The sequence below is a fragment of the Nothoprocta perdicaria genome, unplaced genomic scaffold (assembly GCF_003342845.1).
Source record: "Nothoprocta perdicaria isolate Ctin4 unplaced genomic scaffold, notPer1 scaffold_141, whole genome shotgun sequence".
NCBI lineage: Eukaryota > Metazoa > Chordata > Aves > Tinamiformes > Tinamidae > Nothoprocta > Nothoprocta perdicaria.
This window is the reverse complement of record NW_020454550.1, coordinates 608,748-636,361: the sequence shown is the minus strand read 5'-3', so window position 1 is coordinate 636,361 and position 27,614 is coordinate 608,748. Positions and strand designations below refer to the sequence as shown.

At 36.6% G+C, this 27,614-nt stretch overlaps 1 protein-coding gene across 1 annotated transcript in view; it reads right to left on the bottom strand.

Moving 5' to 3' along the window:
- Positions 1–27,614, bottom strand: part of HMGCLL1 (3-hydroxymethyl-3-methylglutaryl-CoA lyase like 1) — a 74,597-nt gene that overhangs the window by 4,403 nt on the left and 42,580 nt on the right. The window contains exons 7-8 of the mRNA XM_026034279.1: positions 25,344–25,532; positions 3,678–3,803 (exon numbers count right to left, since the gene is read on the bottom strand). Coding sequence (XP_025890064.1) covers positions 3,678–3,803; positions 25,344–25,532 — 315 coding nt within the window. The remainder of the gene's footprint in view (positions 1–3,677; positions 3,804–25,343; positions 25,533–27,614) is intronic.

The window sequence follows — 27,614 nt, the reverse complement described above, 5'->3', positions numbered from 1 at the left end:
CTTCTTTTTAATAACAGAAGACACTGTTACCTCTTGATCGCTAAAATGCAATCAGATCAACGAGTAAAAAATACTTTGTCATTAGTCTCCTCACCTACTCATGTTTTGTTCAAGTTTTAGAGCTAGATTACAAAAATGATTTAAGTACTCGCTCCGAAGATTGCTATTTGCAAGTCAGTAAAATTTCTGCAGAATGGATGCACATAAAAAGGGGTTCTGAACTGTGAATACACTGCGCAGACAGTTACAGAGAACTTGGGGAAGCGTGACACGAGGCATTAGAGAGCAAAAGATATACTGCATTGGAAATACACTTTCATACCACCTATGGATTTACACACTACTGTCTGGTAGTGTATAGACATGATTAAGATACTTAACCTCTTTATTGGATCTAGCAGTTATTGCCATGTTCTACAGTAATCTTTGTATTTTTCACCCCGCGGTCAGCTCAAAATGTTAATGAGAAGAGAAATTATTTCATGGAAATAGAAGCAAAACCATATTTAATTTGAAACAAATGTTTCAAAGCTTTCCGATCAACTCTAGTACTTAGCACCATCTAAAACCATTGTTCAAATACATCCTTTTATCACTCTAGCATCTTTACCGAGTTAAAACTAGGGTGATTTCAGCTCATTCTGTTTATCCTTATTGATCATTACGAAGCTTTATTTTGCAGAGAATTATTGTTCACAATGTCATCTAAAAAATCATCTGTGCTTTTTTACTAGGAAGAAATGAGAAACATGCCACCATAGACATACTTGGGAGCTAGGTAAGTGAAGATGAATAAAAAATAGCTATAGGAAATTCACATTTTCAGCACTCTAACACTGCATAATGTGATATATGCCGATAGGAAACATATGTTGACAGTTCATATTCTTAGAATGGAATACAAGCATCTCTCCTATTTAAATTTTCATTCCTACGTAAGTGTCATGAACCAAAGAAGACTAGCTTCAGGGCACAAAATCTACCATGTATAAGCATGACTCACAGCTGGGAAAGGGAAAAGAGCAGAGACAAAAGTTTGTAAGGTTCCTGTGTCAAAATAATATGTYTTCAGGTCAGAAATGTGCTTAAATCTGTTTATAATTAATCCATATACTCAGAATTATTCTCTGATATCATAAAACATGAGCAAACATCTGCATCTTTAAAAGACTCTCTGGTCTGCACAAGCGACCTAAGTGGCAACCCTGTWGGAAACAAAATAGTTTCCGAAAGAAGACAAAAACTTTCAATTAACATTGACTTCAATTAATCAATTCTCATTCAGCATTCATAAATGCCACCTCTATTATCTCTCTGAACTTTGGATTTGCTGCCTGTAAGGTGAGGCTAATAGCTGCTTCTCAGAAAGGCTTATTGTTTGCTAAGCCCTTTGAAAGCATCAAAAACACAAGTATTATTACTGTAATTACATAGGAACCATATAGAAACTGTCTTCATATAAAGTTCATCTCCCTACAAATTTTCATRTGCATTAATGATCTATTACACGATCATCTACTTTTTTACCATGGTACAGTAAATGAATCTCTGTAGATGGACTCTGCTAGAAATTTACTTCACCTGTACCCCGCCAGAGGTTTATTTCATATGCCACTTTCTGTGCTGTGCTTTCTGAAGACTGCTATAAAACGAGCACTAGTGATTATTTAGATACATCCAGTCATTCTATACACATTAATAAAAACTTAAGTATTGTCCATACTTTGGCTGACCCTTTAAGCAACTTCAATCTTCATCTGTAAGAAGACCTCAGCTTCTCATAAAATGAGAGCTTAAGCGCATAGCCAAAGGGACAAGAGAAATAGCTCCTTGGAAATAGATATCATTAGTAATTATAATTTCAGAATGTGCAAAAAGGGACATATAAATAGATTGCTTTGATAATAATTAAAGAATTAGCAACAGTACCAACAAGAATCAACATGGCAAGATCAAACCTAATTATATTTATATTATAATTTTGAGGTTCCACATCTACATTCAGGGATTTATCTCTTTTTAACAGGACATAGAGGAGCTGAGAAGCAAAGTCTTATGCTTTCCTATTGCATAATCAAAAATTAAAGAAGGGAGAGAATTGAACATGTCTGACAGTAGGGAAAAGGACACCCATCTTCACAGGATTTTGTATCAACCTTTAGTTAGATTCTTGTTAGATTCTTGCCTGGAGATTAGTTTCTTCACAGTTTCGTAAATATTGGAACCAAGCATATTTGATTCAATCAATCAGAATCATTTTATCTAATTGATTCCTTTTCCCAGAAATCAGTTAGAAAATCCTATGGGAATTTTGCCAAGGAAAGAGTATACTAAAAGCCTTATGCCGAAAGGTACTCAGCTACGTATACAGTATGAAGTGAAACACATGATTTCTCCACCTCATTCCGAAGAACTAACTGTGTTATTTTAAAAGAATAAAGGCATTCTTTGTGAAAAAAGCAAACCCACAGCACCTCTGAACAATTCAAAATAGAGTTCATTCRTAGAATGGGCACTTGTGATTAATTTTTTCCTATACAGTTATCTAATATCTACCCAGAACTCCTTAAGGAGAACATAGAAAAACTGCACTCTGTAAGGTACTAAATATGATTTAGGAGTTTGTAAGGGATATAAGATTTGGAGACTAGTTCTTTGATCATTTTATGCCAAAGAAAGTCTTTAAGTATTCAAATGATAAAGAGCTCCCCAATAACTTAACAGTTTTGTATGTCAGAAACCAGGCTTTTAAAAATTTCTTAAAATAGAGTAAATGCAAACCACACAAGTTTCATTTTTGGCAGCTCTTTACACATTCTCATTTGAACTCGACTCAATATCCAAGTTAAAGGTAAAGTCATTGCCCTGCTTGAGTTAGTAAAAATTCATCATGCCACCTTTCTAGAATAATGATGACCTACAGAAAGACCAGAGACCACATGCGCTGGACGAGGCAGTATTAGCAGATTTGCAGAAATGCTGAATAATTAACATGCCAGCCTAGGCAGGGACACCAGATGTGTGCTGCTGAAAGGAGAAGGCTTCCAGCTAAAGTTCATTAAGTGYAGCCCATGCAGATGAGTTACCGTGGCCTCTCCGCTAAGAATAGGGCTGGAGATAAAAATGACTTGGATGCGTACAAAAGTCAGCCACCTCTGCTCTAGGATTTTGTACATTATTGAAAGGTAGTAAGTGAGTACATGGCAAAAAGCACTGTCCTGTGCTTTGGCTCCAAATATTGCTATTTTTTTCTACTCTAAAGACAGAAAAAAATGGACAAAATACTAACAAGGACTATGAATGAATTCCAAATGATTTTGGTGGAATGAATCCACCAAAGATATTACTGGTCTTTTGGAACAAAGTCTACACTTGTGATTTTTTTGTGGTGATTGAGGCAGAGGATTGAAGCAAAGCAATTGCTGCTGTTTGTCTTATCTCTGCCTACAGAGTGAGGATTAATTCAAACTCCTGTCAAAAAGCCAAACTAGTTTTGACTATTGCTAGTGTAGAAAAYATTAATTGTATTATATATCAAGCAATGGTAAAGCACTGAGCTGGCAAAACTACCATTTTCTCTCAACATCTTCTTCTACACAACAAGCAAATGTCAGGTATGAATATAATTTTTATAGAATATCTTTTTCGTCTTAAAGTTTCAAACCAGTATTACTTACAGTATTGATCCCCAAACCATTAAGCATGTATATCACATCCTCTGTGGCCACATTTCCAGTTGCACCTTTTGCATAGGGACAACCACCCAGTCCTGCAACAGATGAATCCACAACAGCAACTCCCATCTGGAAAATAATAGCCAAAAAATGCAACCTCAGCAGAGATTATTATTTATAATTATTCATAAATATTAGATTATGCTAGCTAACATAGATAAAGTGCATATTTCTCCACAAGTGGACATGTTCCTTATTGAAAATTCCCTATCAWAGTCTCTGTCCTGACATGTTTATTAGGTAAGACTCTTCAAAAACAGAATACAGAACAGACAGCCAATGGCCTATTTCATGTGTTTTGGCAGATAAGGCTCTTTTATTCAAACACASTTCTATATTTTCTCTTTATGTATTTATATCTATTTCTGCAATGGCTTACATACAACCAAACACAACCAATATGTTCAAACATGTAACTTTAAGCATATGCATAAGCATATGTTAGCTGGAAGTCTTAATTTTTGCATCTCACTGTGTCTTCCAAAAGATTTGGGGATATCTACCCTCTAAAATGTGTTTTATATTAACAGGTCTTCTTCCAGGAAAGATCTTCCTCTTAGCATTTTCTTTCTTCTGATTGTCTTTCCCCTTTATTAGGGATGATGAAAATGGTACGTAAATAATTTTGTGGAAATTGTTTTGCTTTAGCTTTCAAGGAAGACTGTAAGGTATTTTCACTTAAATTAAACACTACAGTTTAAGAAAAAATATGCTTTGTCACGTCTATTCGAGAGTTTATGAGTTCAAATTAACCAGAAATAAAGCTTTAACAATCTTTATAATGGTGAGTCTCCCCCGTTGTTTTTAGTAGACACAAGTCTAGAGGAAATGCAGTCCTCCAGAAATAAACTTTCTACTCTAACACTGTCTTGGAGAAACAGCCAAAGGCTCCAGTGTGGAATGTATTTGKAATAACTGAATAGCTTGGGCACCATGGAAGTTCTCTATGGACACAGATTTTAATCTTCACTTTATTTTAAAGGGACTTCTCCATGCACAGTGTTAAGCTTACTCGTTTAAACTAAGGCTTGGAAAAATCACCGATCAGTAGATTGGTTTAGAGCCCTCAGTGTGCARCAAGCTGATTTCTGCTGCAGAAGAACCTAACTGTTCCCGTATGTTTGACTAGGAGCCTGAGTTCCTTTCTCACAGCCACGAAAACAACTAGCTGGCAAGGTARTCAAAAGACTCCGTGCTGCATGTTGCAGTTGCTAAGTTCCCTTTCCAAATATAATATACCCCTCAGTCTCACTTTATATGTARGATTTTTTTTTTTAATTCTGAAATAATATTCCCTAAGGCTTTGTTGTATCGTTTCTTGTTTTAACAGTGTTTTCCATAGTCTTCTTGCTGGTCTCAGTGAGCGTTCAAAGCTCCAGAGGTCCTGGAGGGTAACAGTAAGAGTAATGCAAAGGAGGGTTGTCCTAGGTCCTACTCCAGAACAGGGAAAGTTACTTTGAGATAGGTAGCTGCTCTCAGTCTCTAATGAAGACCTCAGAGGACACAAATTGCCTAACCACGATGGGCAGGACAACACTGTTTCACACTGTTCACACAGTGAGGCTCTTGAAGTAGGGATATTGTACGTGAAAGTACACTATTATGAATTATGGAGTGACTCACCAAAGCACATGCTCCACATTTCAGTCACTTGTCATACACTTTGTTTGTCTAAGCCATTGGTCAGAAAAGGTATTATACAACACATTTGTGTCCAGTGCAGAGAGGATATGAGTTCATGACAGCTTTCAACTAGAAATTGTCCCTTTTGCACTAGCTGCTAAGAGTCATACATCTATTCCAGAAATCTTTGCTTTTTGTCCTTCATGGAGTTTTCCTACAGCTGGCAGATTATGACCTAACTGCTGAACAGGGAGTAGTCTCCTTTCTGTACTCATTTTCATGAATGTCTATGTGAAGATAAAACTCACAGATAAATAATATGCCGAGGGACAGTTGTCAAACTAGCAAAGAATATCAACAGCTTCAGCATCTCATAAGCAGTCACTTTATAAAATGCTAGTAAATTATCTCATGAAACACGTGCTTTTATGCAAAAATAGGGAAAATATCAACTAAAAGTGGTATTTAGAGACAATTAAACTGGCTTCTGAAAATAGGTACGTGGCTGCAGGAGCATTAAAGCGAAGTCTTCTGCTAGTTAAGCAATGGGAGAAATAACCACCACGTGACAGGCAAAGACGACTGGTCTGTGGTCACTRTGCCATCAACTGTTCTGGCTAAGCAGAAACAAGAAAGCTTGTTCACAGCTTTATGCGTGGAACATCCTCTGTGCAGCTSCTTTCATGCTATTATGAGGCACTTCATTACCTCCCAGAAGCAGGGTATCATGTGTTCTGCCTCTATCATTTATCTGCATTAGGATGGATTTGTCACTTTAACATTCAGCTGCTTGCAGATAAAGTCTTAACATTCCTGTTGTGATATACAGCAGCTCAGACTAACCTCCAAAATCTATTATGCTTACAAAACAGTGCTCTTAGCTTGTAATAAGTGGATGTCTCTTTACTTTTAAGATACTATATTTAAAAGTTCTCTTTAAAACACTTCTGCTAAGGTGTCTGTTCCAATAAACAGCTATTTCAGCAGCAGGCTCAGGTGTTTTGTGCATGAGGCTGTTCTTTCAGTGACAAGCACACACAGGGCATTTTCTGATTCATGTGCAAAACCACTGTAGCTCATCTCCAGCATGGACCCGTTCAAAAAGCCATTAAATAATCCATGCTTTGAGCTTCATTCTTACAGCATGAAAACAGATGTTTGAAAACATCCTTCAGCAGCACTACTACTAATTTTGAGGTTAATATTACAGCCTAGCCTGTCCCAGCACAGAGTCTGTAGTTGCACCTAATAAATAACTTCTTTGCAAGTTTGAGCGGCTACGGAGCACTTTGCTTTTACAGCCCTTGAAAAACATAACGGGCCCTAAAAAAAGAGCTAAAAATCAAGGGAGAGCATAAAACAAGGCATCATACTCCATCATAGGTACATACTTGTCAGACTTTGAGAGGAGATAATGAGTTRCAAGCCTTTCAGCAATCTGAGCTCACAAAACATTCGCTGTCAATATGATATCCTTTAAAAGCCCATAGTCTCGTTGTCATTTTCTGACAAGCACTAAATTGTGCTGCGATTCATGAGAATTTGCACTGCAGCTATTCCATAGGATGTGTCCAAGAAGAGCACTCACGGAGCACTAATGCATGGAGATGTTTGTGTGGGTGAACACTGGCCGGGCTTCCAGGACGGCTTAAGTGCTCCAGTCTCTTCTAACACTTGTGGAGGTTTGATAATCACTAAATCCCTGACAGTGGTTCCTGAACACCTTCCAAACTTTAGTTTTGGCTGATTTTAGATTACTCTCTGGAGAAGGCAGAAGACTTTTTGCCTCTGTCTCACGTTAACTTCCTAGCTGCTCAATGAGAGAGCAAGGAACTGAATTCATCACTTTTGTCAGAGAGCCAGTTTTAACAGGAAGCCATTACTGCCAGTGAATAATAAATGCTTCATGTTTCTCAGTCTGCTTTACTGCCTCTCTCCCCTTAGCTTCTTGTTGGGACCATCAGACTACTTATTTATTCATTTTAAGCCTGGTATCTGACATAATGGTAATTTTGTCTCTCTCTTACAAATGGTCAGTTCAACATCACTAACTATAGGCCTCCTAGCCTTTAAATGGGAAACTAGGTCTCGTATAAGTTAGGATTTTTTTAAAGCCATGAGATTTGGAAACCTATATCTTGAGTTCAGTTTGTCTTTTTTATCATTTGCACTTATGAAGGATCCAGGATGACTAAATAGGAAGTGGTAGTCCAGGTATGCTACTGCTTATGCACAAAGTTAGGAACAGGTCTCTCATCCCAGGACCTGGAGGGACTGAAGCACTGCGAAGTTCACAACCTTCAACAGTGTTTTAAAGTATTAAGATGTGCATTTAGATACAACACCCTACCACTATATTAGCTCAGCATTTGCACAAGGCAGAAAGAGAAGAAGTGCAAGGAAGTACAGCACACATTAAGCCAAAGACTTCACACAGAAGCTGCCACAAGGCTAATACTTCAAATTGTGCTGCCTTGCAGCCYTGCCTGGCACTCCTGACACGCTGTGGCACTGTGATATCACGTGTCTCAACAGCATCAGTCTGGTRCCCATTGCCTGGCATCGCTCCTGGAGACATAATGATTGCCACAGAAATAAATAACTGCCAGCAAACACTTTGTAAGGTGGCTGTGCCCACAGAGACCCTTCCAGGAGTTGCATCACCAGGTTACCTAAAATCAAGGTTTGCCATGCCCCTTTATTTCAGTAAGCCAAAATCATACAAACAAGTAGCATTTTAGTAAATGAGTTGTATTAGTAACTGAAATCAGCAAGTATTTTTACATGTAAAGCAGTAAAACGGAACATTTCTTTTTTTGTGAAAATGTTGCAAGTCAACTGCATTTTTATTCTGCTTCTTTTTTCTCGCTGCTTTGCTAAAGGGCGCCACAGAATACTTTCCAACATCAACTCTATCACTACTGACCACAGGGTGTCACTGTTACATTGAAGTCTAAAATTTACTATTTCATTTATTTATAAAATTAATGCATTCAGAAAAAAAAGAAAAAAGAAAAAAACCTTTTCTCCTTAAATGTATTGAGATGCAATTTCTGGGCAAACATAAAGTAAGTCATACCTGCATAAAATAAGTTAATAAGTACATCACTTCTTTAACTTATTGCAAACATCTTTGCATCTTGTTACTGGCACATTTATTACAAGCAAAGCTGCCTGAGGATCCACCTAGAGCAGCACTCCCAGCCTGACAGAGCCTGTGTTCAACAAAGTCTGAATTCAACAAAGAAGTTTGGAGCAATTTCTTTGAAATTATCAATTTGGAGAGGTTATCTACAGCCTATACTGCAACACTTGCATGGGAGGTAACAATCTCTCACGAGTTGTCTCTAGCATTTCACACCTGTGTTGTGGATCCTGGTTTTTCTCAGATAACCTTTGTGGATGTTTTGGGGGAATTGATGTCATTAGGCATTAACAGCAATTTAGGTTTTGTTTCTGAGATTTTGAAAAGCTTAGAAAGTCATAATCAAAATCCTACACCATAACAAAATTACAATTTGGAAGATGCTTAGAAATCTCTATTAGCATCACGAGCGCAGGCTTATTTTGCTCCCTTTCCAACTCATTTTCATCTATGAGACATTGTGGGTCTCATCCCTCCAGAACCATAAGCAATTAAAGCTGCTTCCCCACCAAAGATCATGGAACCTGCAGGGGGAGCAGGAGACACATCTCGGTGMCACCAAGATGAGATGACCATTCAAGCACAGGATAACTTCCCATAATCTCCTTCTCCCTCCAGCCCCCACGGCCCCAGGACAAGAGAGGGCACTGCCAGGTTTTGCACCTCAGCTCCTGCTAATCTGAAGGAAATAGTTACTGTCCCAGATGCTCCTCAGCAACAGTTGCTTCTCTGAAATAAACCTCTGGGAGTTTAACTGCCTGTCTGCTTAGTAGATACTGCAAAATAATTCAGTTTCAAAATTTTGCTTAGGTTTAAGATGAAACTCACCATAGAAGAAATAAAATCCACTCACTTTATAGTGGATGTCTCACACAGGATAAGCTGTGGAGAGAGCGACCCRTTAAAACAAAATGATGATGTAGAGCATAACAGTTGAGTTACACAAGAGTAGCTGAGATTGAGTTTGAGAAGGTAGGAACCACAGATAGCACAAAACTTCTGAGACACTGAGACAGGCTGCAGTGAAAACAGCCCGCTGTGTGTTACGATACTGAAATAAAGGACAGAGAGCAGCTATGTGGCAGGGATGGAAAGGCAAARATCTAGTATTTGAAATGCACCTGCCAAACATGGACCATGTGAATCCACAAGTGAAAGCGGCAAATCTGACCTGAACATCACAAACTGAGCTGAACGTGTAAGTTTTTGGAAAAGTTACTTTTTCCTAGTGTTAGGGATCATATAACTTAAATCATCTATCTTAGGCACCAACTCTATGAAGATCTATGCCTTAGAAAGAAGCTACAAAATATTTTAGTCTTGTGTTCTGGCTCCGGTTAGCTAGCACCAAGTCCTAACTCCTCTAGTTGCTTAAAGACCAATTCCTGTTGATTCATCCAGTGGCTCATGCTGGGTGGCCCATTTAAGCAATTCTTGGAGGTCTATTTTCCCTTGCTTTGCACTAAGATGATACCTCTTTTCTGCATTAYGCATCAAGTAGCAGAGGATACTAGTTGGTCATAACGTAGGTAGGTGGTAGAAAAATTAATTTTAATAAAGTAAATGTGTAGTGTTTATGACAGTTTTTAAACAAAAGCTGGAAAAGCATAGCAGAACTATTTCTGTCACGTTAGTGTAATGGCATGATAGCATCAGGATATCTAAAGGAATGAAATGGTGGCGCAGCATTTAAAAATCCATCTGATTTTAATTCAGCCAGAGCCCTCACACAGCAGCACCTGACTCCCCTAGAGCCAGGAACATCACCCACCCACCAAAACACTTTGTTTTGACTTTCCTTCCCCAAGATATCTCTGAAGTCAGTCACACCCACCTGCCACCCAGTCAGTGAAAAGGGGACCTCCCCCATGTCCCCAGGGCTTAAGTCCAGATGTGCTGCAGAGTCTTCCTGCAGAAGCATCATCAGCCCATGTGTAAGAGCTTGTCACCCGTACAACATGTGTGGTCTTCACAGTCTGAGAACTACCACTAGCTCATTGGCATGGCAGCCAGGGATACCGCAAAGGATCAACATGGGTGGAGAGGATGCACACTAGGACATGAGGAATTCCAGTGGCATTTCTGGAGGTCTGAAAATGTATCCTACTGCCAGCCTCCTTCTCCTCTGCACACCAACCACGGGATGCTAAGGCAGATTAAATGTGAGGCCCCAATTTACACTATCAGACACTAACTCCGATACATGCTAGTCCCAGTACAATGCCATTTCCCTCCACAAGTAGTTCAACTTCACCTAATACTTCCAAAGCGCCTGCAGGGGTTTTCTGCACACACAGAGTGAAAAGTCCTTTTCAGACATTAGGGAGTTTTCGTCATGTTACCACTCAGCTCTTGGCAAGGAGACCTGCGCTTGTTTCTCCTGGACGTCATGATAAACAAGAGTATTAGGTAAACACTTCAGTCCAAGCATCCCTTGTCTCTGTCATATGTCAGAAGGTCTATCTGAAGTTTTTGACTGGCACTCCAAATATGATGGCAGTTGTGATGCATTAAAGGATCTGCTGCTCATCAGAATTTACAGTAGCCGAATATCCCCCCTCCATTTTCATACTGACCACACCATCCATCACAAGAGCACCTTGTCTAAGTTCCTTCCCTTTAGCCTTGGCTAAGAAATCTCCRTGCAATAAAGTATATGTAGAAAGTAGACTGCTGCAAAACATTATTGGCATTTCTTTTCTAAGAAAAAAACAAAACTGTGTTTCTTTAGACATGTAAATACCTAAGAAAATAAGTACATAACTAACCATGTTCAATGACCATAGCAAAAAAAAAAAAAAGGTTCTACAGACTCATTAGCTTTCAACAAATTAGATTTTAGTATGATATTATTTTAATATTACCTCATAAGTTCACACAGAATTTTCTTTTTTATAGTTATAGAACAGCAAACAGCTTTCTGTATAAAGATGTATTTGCAGAATGAGTGGCTTATTGCTGCAGCAACAAAATAGCATCTGCTGAGACAATTGTCTTAGGAATGACTGCTTTTATATGTATTTTTGTGCAGTCTCATGTTTCCAAGGCTCTTCCTCAGATGTCAGTACCTATGTCTTCCAGAAAGTCACTCTGGTTACTGTTGTAACCATTATAATCTCTTCCCTGCCATTTTAGCCAGAGTCATATGGGTGATTCTTTCTTCACTATAATAATTATTTATGGGGAGATTGCTTGAGTAAGGGCACAGCCTCCAAGATTATATCATAATTACTATGAGTGTTTAAACAGATCTTAAAAACAAGCAATGATTATCACTAATAAGAGGGAAGAAAGAAAATGATCTGGTTGTATTAAACACCAAAAGTCTGAATTTATTAACTGGCTGTTATAGTTTTCATCTTTTTTGGGGGGGCGGGAAAAAGTAACAGTTCTGTTAACTCTTGGGGCTACCTATTTTGCTACAGAAACTAAAGATCATGAAAATTCTGCAGAAGCTCATTTTTTTTCCACCAGGATTGTTGGTATATACTGATATAATTTATTACTTAGAACTGGGAAACCACTTTAACTTTTATCAAATATATAAATTCTTAATTTCATATTTGTTTATATGAATTCAAAAGATGCTGCAAGAATCTGCAAGACTTTGACTTCTAGTATAGTAGCATTTTCATGGCATTCTGCTCTTTATATTAATATATAGACTATACTGTTCATATTCACTATATATATAGTAYACGCTTATAGCATTTATCTTCCAGTGCAATAGATTCCTTTTCCATCTCATTTCTAGAGCTATGTCTCACTACAGAAATGAAGGATCAGATATTCCCTCTAAAGTTTTATAGATATGTATCTGCACTGTTCACTATCATTATGTACTGTATTTAAAGTTCAGGCCAAAAATAATATGTACTGTTAATACTGTTAAATAAAAAGCAACACTTACGAGATTTTTTCAGACATAGCTATAATTTTGRATTTCTTTTCATTGTATTTTCATAATCCCTTGAGTGAAACAATGCTTTATTCTATTTTAGTATGCAGGATGTGCAAAAGATTTCAGAGATGCTGCTCCCTAGTATTCATTGACAAAACATACTCAACATTAGGAAAAGTAAGTTGCCAAGAAGTATGGCAAACTACCCTCAGAAAAGAAAACTCCTGGCATTTATTACATCATGTGGATAATGCAGGTGCATATCCATCTTCTGCCATATTTGGAAAATAAGTACTGTRTTCTCTATTTAAATGCTTTTAATTTATTTACAGCTAGATCTGGAGACTTAATATTTATCATCACAAAGTATAAAGCCAAATGTCCTTTTTCTTCAGGAGCACCAAAGATTAACAGATTAGAATGTTTTCCACATGTCCATTTTACTGTCAAGAGAATATTAAAGAAGTTTTCCAGCTTCCGCAGCTCAGCCAGATGTCAATGGATCCCACAGTGAAGCAAAATTGGCAGAGTAGCCTTCTCATGACCCCAGCATTGTTTTATCAAGGAGCAGTTTAAAAGTATAAAGGGCCATTTCTTGCTGAGATCTGTAATGTTTTTCAGCCCTTTTCCCTGCAATTACACAAAAGTGCTGACTTTGTTGAACTACTGATATGCAGTAGTATTTCTTATGACTTCTCTCACACTGTGCTGTAATTGCTGTTTGTGTTGGCACAAGAAAAGTACCAGGTCTTGTTTCCACTGTACATTTCCGGACTCTGCTTTCAGTAACATCAGGGTAGGATATTGTACTGGGCATATGTTTTGTTGTGTAAACATTCACTGGTAATTTACCCTGTCAATCTCCACCGTATGGCCTCTAATTACCAGAGGTTGAGGGACTTCAGATGGACAATTCCTAACATATTTACAGGAGTTATACTGCTTCTTTCTTTCATCACTGGTGTCTGTGTTCTGAAAATCACTGCAAAGGAAAAAGCCCAGCAAAATAAAAATGAATGTATTTCGGCTTGTACACCTCATTCTTTAAAGGGAATAAACACTAGGTTCCTATTTTGTTAAGCAAAAATTACTGTGATAATTATTATAATAAACACTCTGGTATAATAAAGTATTAAATATTTCTAATTTTCTTATTATTTTTAGTGTGATTAGGTATTTTCTACGCCTTTTGTAACAAAATTCAACATTTTTTTCTATTATCTGCACTTTTTTTTTTAATTCCATGCATTCCCACTAAACATGCCATGAACTTGAAAACCACTATGTACAGGCTTCATCTGATTCAGGATTCAGCCAAATATATTTAGCAAATGTGAGCAGTAAGGTCTTGTTGGAAAATATAGCTTCTACTGCAATATTCAGAACCAAGGACCATCCATTTAAGAGCTCTGGAATATATGTTTTATTCATTCATCTATACAGTTCCAAGGAAGTAGAACTTTCCATCTTGTACTTAAATATAATGCCCTGAGTAGAATTCCAGGATGRAGTTAAACAGCCAGTACCTAAGGAAATGTGAATAAATAGGGCATCTTTTGGGAAATTATAGCTAGAATGAATCCTTATTTAAAATAAAGATTTTTTCACAGTTTTCAACTCATTGCAGCCAACTTCTACAGTAAGTGCAACAGTTTCTCAACTTCTACTATTCCATCACAATTGGGTCAGTTTTATCATTTTCATCCCTTTTATACCTCCAATACCTCTAATAACTCTTTGCCTTTCAATACATTAATTAAATGCTAGCATCTACCTAGGAAATTTCTTTCTTTTCTGAATTAAGCTCTTTTTCTTTAACAAAAAAAAAAAAAAAAAAGATTATTTCAATTTGCATTGCAAAAGAATATCTCAACAGTAAAGCCCGAACACTGTTTTTACTTAAGAAAACAACTTAATATCTTATCTTTTGTTAAATAATACTGTATTGCCTTGCTATATTGACTTCTGTTCATTTGCTTTATTCTTAAAACAAAGACATGTTAAATAAAAATTGTTACCATTTGTTCCAACTGTTAGTGTAAATAAAATCTAATGCTGATTAAAATAGATCAGAGAAGAAAATTTCTTTCATCCTGCAATTACTAGCTTTGTGCATTTGAGAGGCCTTTGTGTGCGTCTGTCATTTGCCTCTTAGTCTATCTCTGTACAGCACTTGCACCAAGCAATAAAGCAGAAAAAATAAACAGAAAAATATGAAAGTTGGCAAAAATCACAGTGTATAAAACTATCATTCATTTATCTTGAAAAATGATCAAAATCTTTTAACTTCTGAAAGTTTAACTGTTTCAATCTGTACCAGAATATTAAAAAGCAAAACAAACAAAAATCTCCTACATAAATGACAAATTAACTGACTCAGAAGACTGGTTCAGCGTTGCTTCTGCATAGAACAGAAAGCAAATATGATTGGCATATTTCTAGTTTGGTCAGCTTTGGTTTCTGTCTTGGCCAAGTCATCTTGATTTAGTGAACTTATGCAAAATGGTCACTTGCTGTCTCATGGCTAAAAAGATCTATCCAAAACTACTTAGAGTGCATTCAGGAACCTGAATCTGCCCTATCATAGCCTCTCTGAACTTGTTACACTTAGATTTACCTGGAAACACCCTCAAGGATTATTTAAAGCCATTTTATGTATCTCAACAACATGCAGCAAATCCTCCTCCGTTGCTTACCATTGCCATGCTGTAGCAGAATTGATTCTGTGGAGCCCTAAATAACAAGAATTGCCAGAGGTTTAGGGCCACCCCCTCAGCACAGCTGTCTGTAGAGCTGCCCAAAAAGGAAGTGAGCATCATCCTGTAAACACTGCTCTTCCCTACTGGAGACACTGGGATTTGGGACCCACTTGCAGCTATTTCCCAGGACTGCTCCTGCCATGGCAAACTGGCCTCCCCCTTGCATAGCTCCACACGTCAGCTTGCAAGACGAGCATGTGTTTTTTCCAGGCACAACTAGAATAAGCCCATTCACAAATAACAAAAAGGAAAAGAAGCACCATTTCTAGCTGGGAAGTGTTGTAGCAGTGTTGTCCTTATTTTACATTTACCATTAAATTTAAACAAAAGAGAAAAAAAAAAGAAAAAAAAAAAGAACAAATTCTTCAGGGGAGAAAAAGAGAGGAGAAGCCTTTTCGCCAGAGCAGAAAAATACACATGTCTAGAAGTCATTTATCTTCTTCTAGCCGATGTGCACAGAGTTACAGCCTGATCAATGTGCAACATGATTTTTAGAGTTTTTTAAAAGGCAACAAACTCTTACAGAAAGAATATATTTTGAAAATACAATTTAAATGATTTTAACACTGAGCCCAAGAAAATTAGTGAGGAATCACATCTTTAAGAATGACAAACTAAAGATACTGTAAGTAATTGTATCCTCACCACACTCTTGAAAATTTTTTTCACAGTTATGTAGAAATATGATATTATTTTTGCCATTGTGCTACGTGTCTCTTTAGTATGCTGCATGCCAAATTAAAACCAAAAGGAAGCAAAAGGAATAAGAACAGGCCATAGTCAGTCAAGAAAGACACTAGATGAAAACATAAAGCTAGATACATAACTATTAGCATACTCATGTTTTAAATTACGGATTACCTACAAATACGTGTTCTAGAATCACTGAAAGTATATTTTTATCACCGAAATAAATAAGAGGTCTGTAACACAAACCTAGTATGATTCTATAATCTACTTTAGACGACTATTTTTGAAATACAGCTGTCAGTCTTGTAGTTAATTAAATAATAGATTTAATTTAAATCAGCATGTTAGGCATGTCTACTACAGACAGTGGACAGCATTTTCCATATTCAAATACTATAGAAGTTGCTTACAGCTTTACTTTTTTTTTTTTTTTACTAATCAAACTAGAATTCTTTGTGATGGACCTGAACTAAATTGCTGTGGAAAAAAAAATAACCAAAATAGTTCAACTTTTAAATCAATATAAATATACTGCTTTCCCCATATTAGTAAATTAGAATATACTCTCTTTTAAAGTGTTCGTGCCCTTGTGGCTTGGATCAAAGACGTGTAATTTGGGGAGTTCCATTTGGGAACCTGCATGGATAAGGAACCRTTCATAGCTGACAGTTCGGAAGTGGTGACTCACTCTGTTTTGGAGGGTAAGAATTTGCTGTTATAGCTGCAGGCTTTTTATTTTAACAGGTACTGGTGCCAGAGAAGTCCAGGAATATTTATCCTCTAGTATAGATGTCACCAATTAACACTTTGTGGGAGCTAGGCAGCACAAAGGAGCAAAGGAACTGATTAAGGTAGAGATATGACAAGACTAAGTGAGGTCTGGGGAGCAGTGTGGAAAAAAAAAAAGAGAGAAGAAAATGGTGTAAATTTTGTGTAAAATGCAAAGTGCATGAGAAATAAGGAAGACCTTATAAAAACAAAAGGGACAAATAAAATAGATGTGGAGATTTAGCTTGTCTTTCTTTGAACCAAAAAGTGCCTATGTGGTGATAAATGAGTCACAAAAACAGATTTTACATCAACAGAAATTCCTTGTTTTCCAGTCATCTTGATAATCTAGACTCTGATTTTCAAAAAGCATATTAGAAACTATTGCAAAATAACTGTTATCAGTCTCATTTCTGATTGCTACTGGCAAGCATCTCATTTTCATTAAACCTATAGCAAGCCATGCAGTCTCCTGGAAAAAAAAAAAAGACCAAATGCTACCTTTTTATGTATGCAATCCAGCTGAGGCACAATAGGAAAATGCATGGGGAGTCTGACACCAATGTGCCCTTGTTATTTTTTTCATGCATGCAACAGATCAGTGAGTTCAGTTTTGCAGGGCTATATTTTGACAACTCCTAGAAGTACTAAATATCTATTTTAAATTGGGCTTAGCATTTTGAAAACTATTTTATACTAATTTGTTCTATAAACACCTGAAAACCCATTTTGAAAAGCCTTCTTACATTTCCAGCATTTGGAAGTAATTTGTTTCTAGTCCAAAAAAATGAATGTCTGTCTGTAACAGAAAGAGCTGGATTACTGCCCAGTCCACTTCAGAACTGGATGATGCTGACTCTTAGCCATTGAAATAGTCAAGTTAAACAAGAGACAGTTGGGCTGATAAAAGCAGGTCTGTAAAAAGACTATTGCTCTGGCCATGTGGACTTACAACTACCAAGCAATGACTAGGAAAATAATGGAAGGGAGAAAATTGCTAAGTGCCAGAGAAAATGTCAGGGATTAGGTGAATGCAGGGGCACCTATTTTTTCATATCATTCTCCCTTTCCATCAGTGAGCTGCCAGCACTGCATTCACTCCCCTGATGCACTGAAGGAGGCAAAGAACAGCAAAAAAAAAAAAAAAGGTTGCAAAGGAGAACAAAGGAGAGGGGAAGTGGGAAATAACACTTTATATTGAGTATTACACTTGGATGGGCCTGCAATCTGCTGTATATATCTGAATAGATCTAAATTATTTTCTGAACCTAATAATTTCTGTGCAAGGACAAATTTACAAGTCTGTTACTAAATGGCAAATCATGGAGGGTGAGGGGTGAGGGGAAAGACGATTATTTTCTCCAATTTCCTGAAATCTAATTTCATTTTGTTTGAATTGAAACAATAATGCAGAGTAGAATTGATAAAGATCAATTATTTAAAGCAGATTGTTTGAATCTGTTTTTCTTTTTTTGGCTTGGAATTATAGCTGAAACTGGAGAAAGATKCACAGTAATAAGATAAGAAGCAATAGTAGAATACTTTTCAGGAGTCAGTCCACTAAATCAGAATGCCCCTAATGCTTCTAGATTTAACAAAGAGAAAATTATTAATGAAGCTGAAACTGGAACATACTACTGACATTAAGGAAAGTGAAACAGCAATTAAATATTACCTAAAGAATGGGAAACACAAAAGAGAAAGCAAACATTTCAGATGAGAATATAACTGTCTTTAAAATTGAAAACTGCTAAAAAACAGCTTAGATTTTATTTCTCCAGCTGTACAGCAATTTCTCCATTCATATTCCATTTAGATCTATAGTGATAATTCTGTGCGTGTAACTGCGGAGATATATACAGAGAGATAAATGGATTTGCATGAGAAATTCTAGGTTTAAAAATATTTAAAATAACAGCAGAGGTTTGAATTTAAGCCAAAGGGAAGTTATGTCTATTGCTCCAAGTTGGCTCTAGTGGAAGAACCTGAAGATGAGAATAATCTATAACTGCTGCAGGATCTCTCTGTCTGATTGCCTTCCTGAAGACTTGACTTCCCAGACTTGACGTTTGCTGGTTGAGGACTGAAAGCTTCTGAAATTCAATCATCACGTTTGAGGAATGTGATTCATAATAAGAGCCATTAAAAAAAAAAAAGGTTTCTTAATGTATTCATGTAAACACATCTTTGTCTTTGGACCAGACCCTCTCCTGAAAAGCCCCAAATTTAAACATTCTGAAAAAAGTCAGGAACTTATTTAGATTGAACTCAAATAGCTCATTTAAACTTTATTCCAATGGGGTAACAGTTGTAATAATATCAGTGAGGAATTTATTAGTGAACTACCAAGCTATCGAATTTTTCTGAAGTGAAAAAAAAAAAATCAGAAAAATTCAGCCTTTCAGAAACTGCATGCTAAGTACATCCTGCAAAAAGCATAAGATACTAATAAAAATAGAGCTGCTCCTTCTTTTGTATTCATCAGAGAAAAAGTAGGGGTGGTACCGTTTATTCACTTCTTTTCTTGTTTGCTTATCTTTTTGAAATTATAGGCAATAGTGTAAAATCAAGACCTTTATAAAGCATCTCTTTCCCCATCAAAAAAAAAAAGAAAAAAAAAAAAAGAAACTACTTCATTAGAAATATTTCAAAAGATTTCTCAGACTTTCATAACGGCTGCCCAGGCTTTCATTTTCTCTCCAAATGCAGATCTGATTTCCGAATTCGTTTTTTTCACTTGTAAAAGTAACTACCCAACTCTTCATAGCAGTAGTATTATTTGATATTATAACACAAGCATTTTCTACTTTCTAAGGTGCATAGCCTCTTTTTAAGTTTTCTTCACAGAAATCTTGCAATCTGGAACCTCTTCACAATTCACCTGCCATTTTTCTCCTGATTTGTTTGCTTTCAGCTACCCACAGGCTTACTCATTGGTCTTACATCATTTTAATCACTCTTTCCTTTCTTAATATCATGTATTTCTTTCTGCTCACACTCATAAACTTTTTAATTCCTAGCATCATCTACATGTTACATTGTTTTTATGCGGAAACCAGAGTAAATCAAAAAGACACACAAAAAAAATTTTTTAAGGAATTTTGTTTTAGTTTGCTGACAGATAATTTAAAACATTTTTAAAACCATTAAAAAAAAAAAGAAAAAAAAAGAACACTGGTAAGTGCCAAGAATAAATCCGTTGCTACAGAAAGGTAAAAGTAAAAAGCTGTAGAAAATTTTTTTTTACCAAAAGAAAAAAAAAAAAAAAGACAAGCACATTTTACCAAATAACCTTTACCTTACCTTACCTTACCTAAAATTATGTATATTCCTACTCTTCTGCTTTTATCCTCATTTTTATTTTTTTGCTTGTGTTAGAATATTAGCTTGCTTTAGTTAAAACAATTGTTTTAAGATTGTAAGATAAGAATTATGGTACTGCAAATTATGAATGTAAGCAGAAAAACCTGGGACCCGCAGACCAGTCCTCCCCCACTRCCCTGCTGGTGGGCACTTTCCAGCCTGAAGAAATTCCATTTTATAACTCCCATTTGTTTCCTGCCACTTAGCCAACTTTCCACTTATTACATGTCTCCACGCCTTAATATTAACTTCCAGTACAGAACACTGTAAATTGTTTTCTGAAAAATCAAAGCATATGATGGCCACTGTATATCCTTTGTCTGCTTTGGCAGTGACTGCCTCAAAGAATTCCAGCAAAATACTGAAGCATGACCAGCCCTTCCTGAATCCCATACTAGCTATTCTCCGTTAAGCTGTGTTTTTTTCTAATGTTTCCCCATCTGAACTTTGAAATCTGGAGCTCTCAGTTAAGTGCTTTGCAGTTTCCCAGCATAACTTTATTCTTTTGTAGGGAGCACAAAGCAAAGGTGTGCGGTCTACTGAAACCTCACCACCTCTATGCCTGTCTCAAAACAGGAATGCAAAACGCCAATATTTTCAAGGTCCCAAAACATATGGATGTTTCATAAACCTCATTTCTGTTTTAGAAATGGAAAACTGAAGAAAAGTGATGTGCACAGAGACATGGCAAACTGGGAAAAGACGAGCCAAGATTTTATGGTCCCTGCCTCCTGTACCTCATTCATTCTCTATAATATCTCCCTACTGACTTTAGAAACTGTCTTTAGTGCAGTGTTGAAATTCTAACTAAACCTATCATGACTATTTTTGCTCTGTTAAAAATGAGTTTAGGTGGAAATCATTTCACTGCTGGGCTCTGGATACCCCAGCATACAGCTGATAATAATAATAATAAAGTCCTAATGTATTGGCTGTTTGATTGTTGTTTGACACGTGCATGAGCAAGGAACCAAGTTTTTATTCTTATTGCTTACTTCTTACTTACACTATGTACTTATAATTCTCTCATAATATAGCAATTTGCAATACAGCTCATCTAATCTCCCTTAATGTCGTGGCCCAGTCCAAGCAACTATACACAAAGTGTAAAGGGCTCACACTGTTTTGCATTACAGATCAGCTACTGTTTTGCATTAAAATCATGAAAAGCAGGCAATTTCAACATTAATCCAGGACAAACTTGCTTGTATTTGCTTAGAAACAAATCACAAGGAGAAAAATAACAAAGTACAAAGCTCTTGGAAACTAAAGGAAAATGTGTATGCAGTACGCAGCCCTGAATTTTGATCAACCAACATGGTGACCACTTATATATCAGCACATATATAAAAGTGTATGCATGAATTAATGACACTTTAAGTTAATTCTGCCTCCTCTGCTCTCTTTGTTTTTGGCAGAAAACTGGTCCCACTTAAGGCTGCAAGTGCAGGACCAACGGCATCCAAACACAGTCCTTTTTTCAGKGCTTAACTCAGGCCACGCCATTGCTGGCTGCTCTAGTTTTGTAGCGTGTCAATCCTTGTGAATCCATACGATGGGATCTTAGGTATCTCTTCTGATTCCTCCTTGGTTCTGGCACTCAAAACATACCAACACCCACTGCCTTTGTGTGAATCTAGCTCTATTCTATATGCAAACTGTCGCCAAAAATTAATGTATATACAAGTCACTTAGTGTCACCAGTGTGAACCAAAAGGGTTAGAACCTGTTTAGTTAAGCAATAGATGGGTGAATTTAGCAGCCAGACATTTCTAATTGGCTTAAAAAAAAAAAAAGCCCAAGCTTTAAAATTCAAGAATCTTAAAGACATTATTAAAATTATTATTAAATTATTATTATTATTATATTATTAAATGTTTTCAGCCCTCTGTTAAGTGCTTTCTATTCTAATGTTGATAATGAAAAAATCTATATTCACAAGTTTGGATTTTGCAGTTCAAGACACTTTGAAAGTTTAATTATAAGTTTGCTAAATTCCATTTCTGGTACTAAAGTGTGGATTTGGGACTGTTCTTAATTTTCCCCAAAGTTTTCATTTTCTGGGGAAAGAAAGCACTAATGAAAAGCATTTTCATTTGGCAATTCATCAAACTCATTCATCTCATAGTGTCCAATAAGATGGAAAGGATCACACAAAGTGTTAAAAATCCTTTTTTTCTAAAGGTCAGCCTTTAGAGTTATACACTTCCTTTCTGCAAATTAGGACCTGATTGCAATAGTGTGAGGATCAGTCTACATCAATGAATTAAGATTAGTGATTCAACTGTCATAAATTTCTATGACATTGCCATGCAATTGTTTCATTCATGGAGTTATCACTCCTTTTTTTGTCTCTTGGCATATTATTTCTCATGCTCAGATATGTGCTATGAAAACAGACCCATTCAGCTGTTTCTGACTGTGTTCTTATACAAGCTAGGCAAGAAAGTAGTTTTTCCACCAGAACAACCCCCACCTCTTCTTACCCATTCTGTAAATGCTGTGGGAGTTACTTGTCAAGGCAAGTCAACTCTCCTGAGATCAGTGATCTACGTTATCTAAACAAAGAAGTTTCCTGATCCATCTTTTCACTCTTCCTCGGAGGTCTTGTAAAAATTTCCTAGATATGTTTTGCTATTTGTTTTAGCTACATTTTGTTTTTGTCACATTAGCTAACCTATGCCTCTTTTATCCAAAACATCACAACCCCTAATTAGATCACGCACCACTTGGTGTCTTCTGATTTTGGCTCTTGAATAAATTGCATATTCTGAATTTTAATATTTTATCTTCCTGATTGAGCCAAGTTTATGCCAGTTAATCAAAAAACATGTTTCTGCTTAAAATGTTTAATATTTTGTTTCAAAACATCATTTCATGTTCTTCACAGCTTTACACAGATTGTCTTCATAAAATAGGGTCTCTCCTTTCTCTAGGCAAACCTTTCTATCTGTTATTCATTTCAACAACCTAAAAAATTTTTATCCTTTAAACGTGGGCTTATCTCTCCTCCATTTATCACTACCTATCCTTCTGCTAAAACTACACACATAAAATGAACACTAAAATTACATGGCTACTTCCCTGTTAATTTCTTATACAGATACAGTCTGTCAGTTCTAGATGACTTTGGATCAGCCCCAGACAAAAGGAAATATTCTGGATAGTATAATCCTGCATGAAACAATGTGATCTGTATAAAAAGTCTTATTGAATCACAAGCACCTCTTTCCACTCCTAGGAGATCTCCCATTCAAGCACTGCATGAATTAATGTAGAGTGATTTGTGCCTTTCCATCTGTCACTCATTAATTCTTTGAAAATACAATATACAATAGTATTCAGCTTGAGGAGGGCGTCTACAGTGTGTTAAGAAAAAGGAAGTTTGCTTGCTGAATATTCTTTATAATAGTTTTCATACAATTGTTGTAGCCTATTACTTCTATAACTCCTCAATCAAATTCTATACCTTATGAAATACTGTATCTGTCATATAGGCCCACAAAGAAAGGTTAGAAATTTCATTTGTAGAGCATCTAGATAGCGAAAAAAAAAACTATTGATTTTAAGACAAGAGATTTTGCTCTAGCACTTTAAACCACCCTGTATTTTTCTTTGGGAGATAGGAAAATACAAACAAACCTAACAGCAGGGGCTAGAAGTGACTTAGTTGTTCTGATCCAATGGCTTTGGCACTGTGTAATAAAGACAACCAGTAAAAGCTGCCCTGTTTTAGAAATAATAATGATCAGCTTTAACTCAATGCTAGTTGCGTTAGGTTTCTTTGAACAGCCATTATCTGGAATCAGTGGTAGCCTACAGAGACAACAAAGGATGTTGTGATGTAGGAAGCCAGTTTGAGGATCCAAGAATCTCACATTCAGACTAGGCCAAGCAGCAGCCTGCATAAAACCAGTCAGAGAGCTTCCGGAATGCCTACTTCATCAAGGAGTTCTGGTTAAATCTATGGTAAGCACAGGTAAGCCCAAAATACATCACCTTTAGACATGTACTGTAGCAAAATTTTATTTGTCCACTGGAATCTCAGGTTCCCCTGGTGTCTCGGTAATCTGAGAAGGCTGGGTAGGGAACTATTTTTCAGATCTGTTGCTGTCTTGAATTTATATCTTAATTAGCCTAAACTGCACATTAGGTATCTAAGAGCTTTTCCCCCCATTAGCTCTTGCAGGGTTAACTTAGGAAGTAAATAAAAAGATGGGAGTGTGAGGTAAATGTGAAACCTATCATTCGCAGCAGGCACCAGCCTTAACAAAGCACAGTCACTGTGTCAGTGCTTAGTAGGCACAGGRCAGCAATTATTTTAAGGAAGGATTTGAAAAACAATGCTTCAAGTATTTTTATGAAGAACTCCTCCCATGCTCAAGGGTTTTCAGGCTTTCAGCTCTTCCATCTGCAACTGATACTAAGTGTGAAATTAGCAATGTATTTTTCCCATGATACATACACACACATTTGCAGTACTAAGATCAAGTAAGACTCAATACACAAGTAAAAGTTAGAATCTTTTTTACTGGATTTTCACATACTGTATCTAATTGAATACTGGCAAGATCCCCATATTAAAACATTTCCCTGCTCGTTCTTCTTGCTGATACTGTTAAAACTGTTAATATACTGCTGTTCTTTCTAAACAACATATGTGACATTTCAAATTCAAAGGCGAAGATATCTTCTAAAAAAATAACTATTGCTGCCTACTTAGCAACAGAATGGAAAGATTAAACAAGCTATAGAGTTATTGTTCATCTTATTTGGAAAGCAAAATTGCTAAATATGAAATAATACAGAAGGCATGTGATCAATGACAGTGGTAAAACCGTCATTCTCTGTAACACATCCCCAACACATTCAATTTTAACAAGCAAATCCTATGCATGAAATTACTCATTGTTCTCATTTGTATTTAGACATCTCTTCAAAGTAGAAATTTTAATTTAGTAATCTGTGAATGTGCATGTGATACTGACAAAAGAGGAATCTGAGATATTAGAAGAAAATACATTTTTCTCCCTCTTTCATCCAAAATCATTGGCTTTTAATCACTATCACTGTCTCTTAACATTTTTGCATGAACTTCAATGTAATAAGTAGGTAAGAGTTCAGAAATGACAATTTCGAGTTTCATGCAGAATCGTAGAAAGTGTTTTGACATTTTCTTGGCATAAGCAAAAGCAGTAATACCTGTAGACAAACTGAAGCATAAGTAATATTTCTGAAAGCCTGGTGAGTGCCTGTTTCCTATCCTGTTGATTTCCTTAAAATTAAGACTTTTTAATCTGTGTATTTCAATTCAGTTAAGACTATTACTATCATATCTATAAAAGGAGAACCCGAGTTACCTGTATGGCTGTGAGGATATTGGCTAATGCCTGGCCGTAAGTGTCATGACAGTGAACTGCAAGAGCATTCAGAGGAATTTCTTTCATTACAGCTTCCAACATCCTTTTCATACTTCCAGGAGTCCCCACGCCAATTGTGTCTCCCAGAGATATTTCATAACAGCCCATACTGTACAGACGTTTGGACACCTGAGTAGGAGCCGAGAAACACGAAGAGGTCAAGATGAAGAGTGAAAAAAAGGGTTGGACACATACAGTTAAAAGGACACATGTACAACTGTCAGCTGTAACCCTGTAATACATAGCGTTTTGTCTCACTGAGGTGGATCTAGTATCAGAAATCCTCTCTTTATTCTTAAAAATTGTCACTGACCACAACATCCCAAAGACTCTCTTCTTGCTGTTTCCGTACATGGAATAACCAACCAAGCCAAATCCATCAACAACTTGCTTTTCGATTATCCCACAGAATCCAAAGAGGCAAGATTTTATACGATGAATTAAGTTTCTGTTAAGCCCTTTCCCAACATTTTCCTCTCTTCGGGGATTTTCCAGCTGTTTGGTTTTCTTCATGTTTTCTACAAGTTGTACARGGTAAAGACCTACCCTTTTCCTTGCTTATTACACGGAGCCAAGCACTCGGCTGAACTAAGACAATAAATAATTAACTAGAAGCCTGATTTTGCTCTCTCTCTTGGCACTGAAAGCATCAATGAAAACTGAAGTTTTAATATGCTTTAGCTAATATCAATTTTGCTTGCTTTTCAGAAATCCAAATAGCAAAACTRTAAAAGAGATAACATCATGTCCTTATGTCTTCAAATTTTCCCCAAAACCAAAGAAAAACCCTATACAAATGCTCCTTACATCTATAAGTAGAGCCCTAAATGTTCCTGGAATTATGCCTTTGAGGAGTTCTTTGTATGAATAAGGGATTTGACGTCTGGTCCCATAATGTCTGTATGGAGAGAGCCATACACCAGGAAGCACAAAACTGTTTGCACTGAAAATACTGCTTTAGAAATTGAATATAAAAATTTTCTATCTTAGCTTGTAGAATTTATTTGGAAAGGGTTTTAATTTATTTTCAGTTCCTGAGTGTATTTGTCCTCCTTAGCATCCCCCACTGTGTACCAACACTCCCAAAAGGAAACTCCACTCACATGGAATCCCAGTCTGGAWATCAACTATTTAGAAATGATAAAAAAATATCTTCTTTTTCCAGGACAACTTCAGTTGCCCTATACTTTGCTGGTAAAGCAATTCCAAGACTTCATCAGTGGGATTGCTGTGAATATGTCTGAGGAAGCTGACAGAGTGCTGTACCAGTAGTCCCGGATGGATTAATATGGTTATGGATGGGTCACTTAATTCGAAGAACAGCTGAAAAAGAACTTCAAGTAGTCTGAATTGCTCTGCTCAAAGCTTGCAAGTTCTATGACTCTTGCAAATGTAGTAAAACTTTGTGCTTTAAAGTCAAAGAGTCCTGGGTTCATACCATCATAAATTCAATATATACTTAAGACAAGGTCATTCACCAGGATTCCACCTTGTAGCATATTTCTATATCATTAGCATGAGACAGGTGTTTAAGATAGACTACAGCTGCAAAAAAAACAGGATCATGTGCAGCTATTGAGGAGTTACCTCTAGATAACCCCCAATCTTTTGTTTAATATCAGGGTGAAAGCAGCAGGGTGAAAGACTATTTTTCAGGTGTTCATTTTCTATTTTCAATTCAAGGTGCTTCTAGCTGGCTAGAAATCCTACCAGATTCAGTTCTTTCAAGTGCTCCAGTGGGGGCCTTTCAGCTTTTGGAAAATCAAGCCCTGAATGGTCTTGACGGAGAGTACCAGCCAGGTGACTTGGTTAGTCATAATTGATTTTTCATGATCTAAACTTAATTTGGCACTTAAAAAGCAAAGAGGCATATATTTAACTTCTAGAAAAAAATGTACGTTTGAAAGTTGAATGGTAGTTTTTTGTACTGGATTTTCTATCCTGCTGTTATATCTTTTCTAACTTATCTTAAGAGAAGGCTTACTACTGAGAGCTTTGCTGGTTTTCAATATGGATTTGGGGGAGGAGGGCAAGGAAGAAGAGAACACATTGTTCTGTCAGTTTAATCAGAACATCATGATGAGACTGCAGCTTTGTTAATAGAAAAGCTCTGCATGCACTGCTCAACAGTTTTACTGTGCATGAGTTTTGTGTTGCTTGCCGTGKGAGTACTGCCCTTTTGCCAGGCACTGACTAAAATGTGAGCAGCTG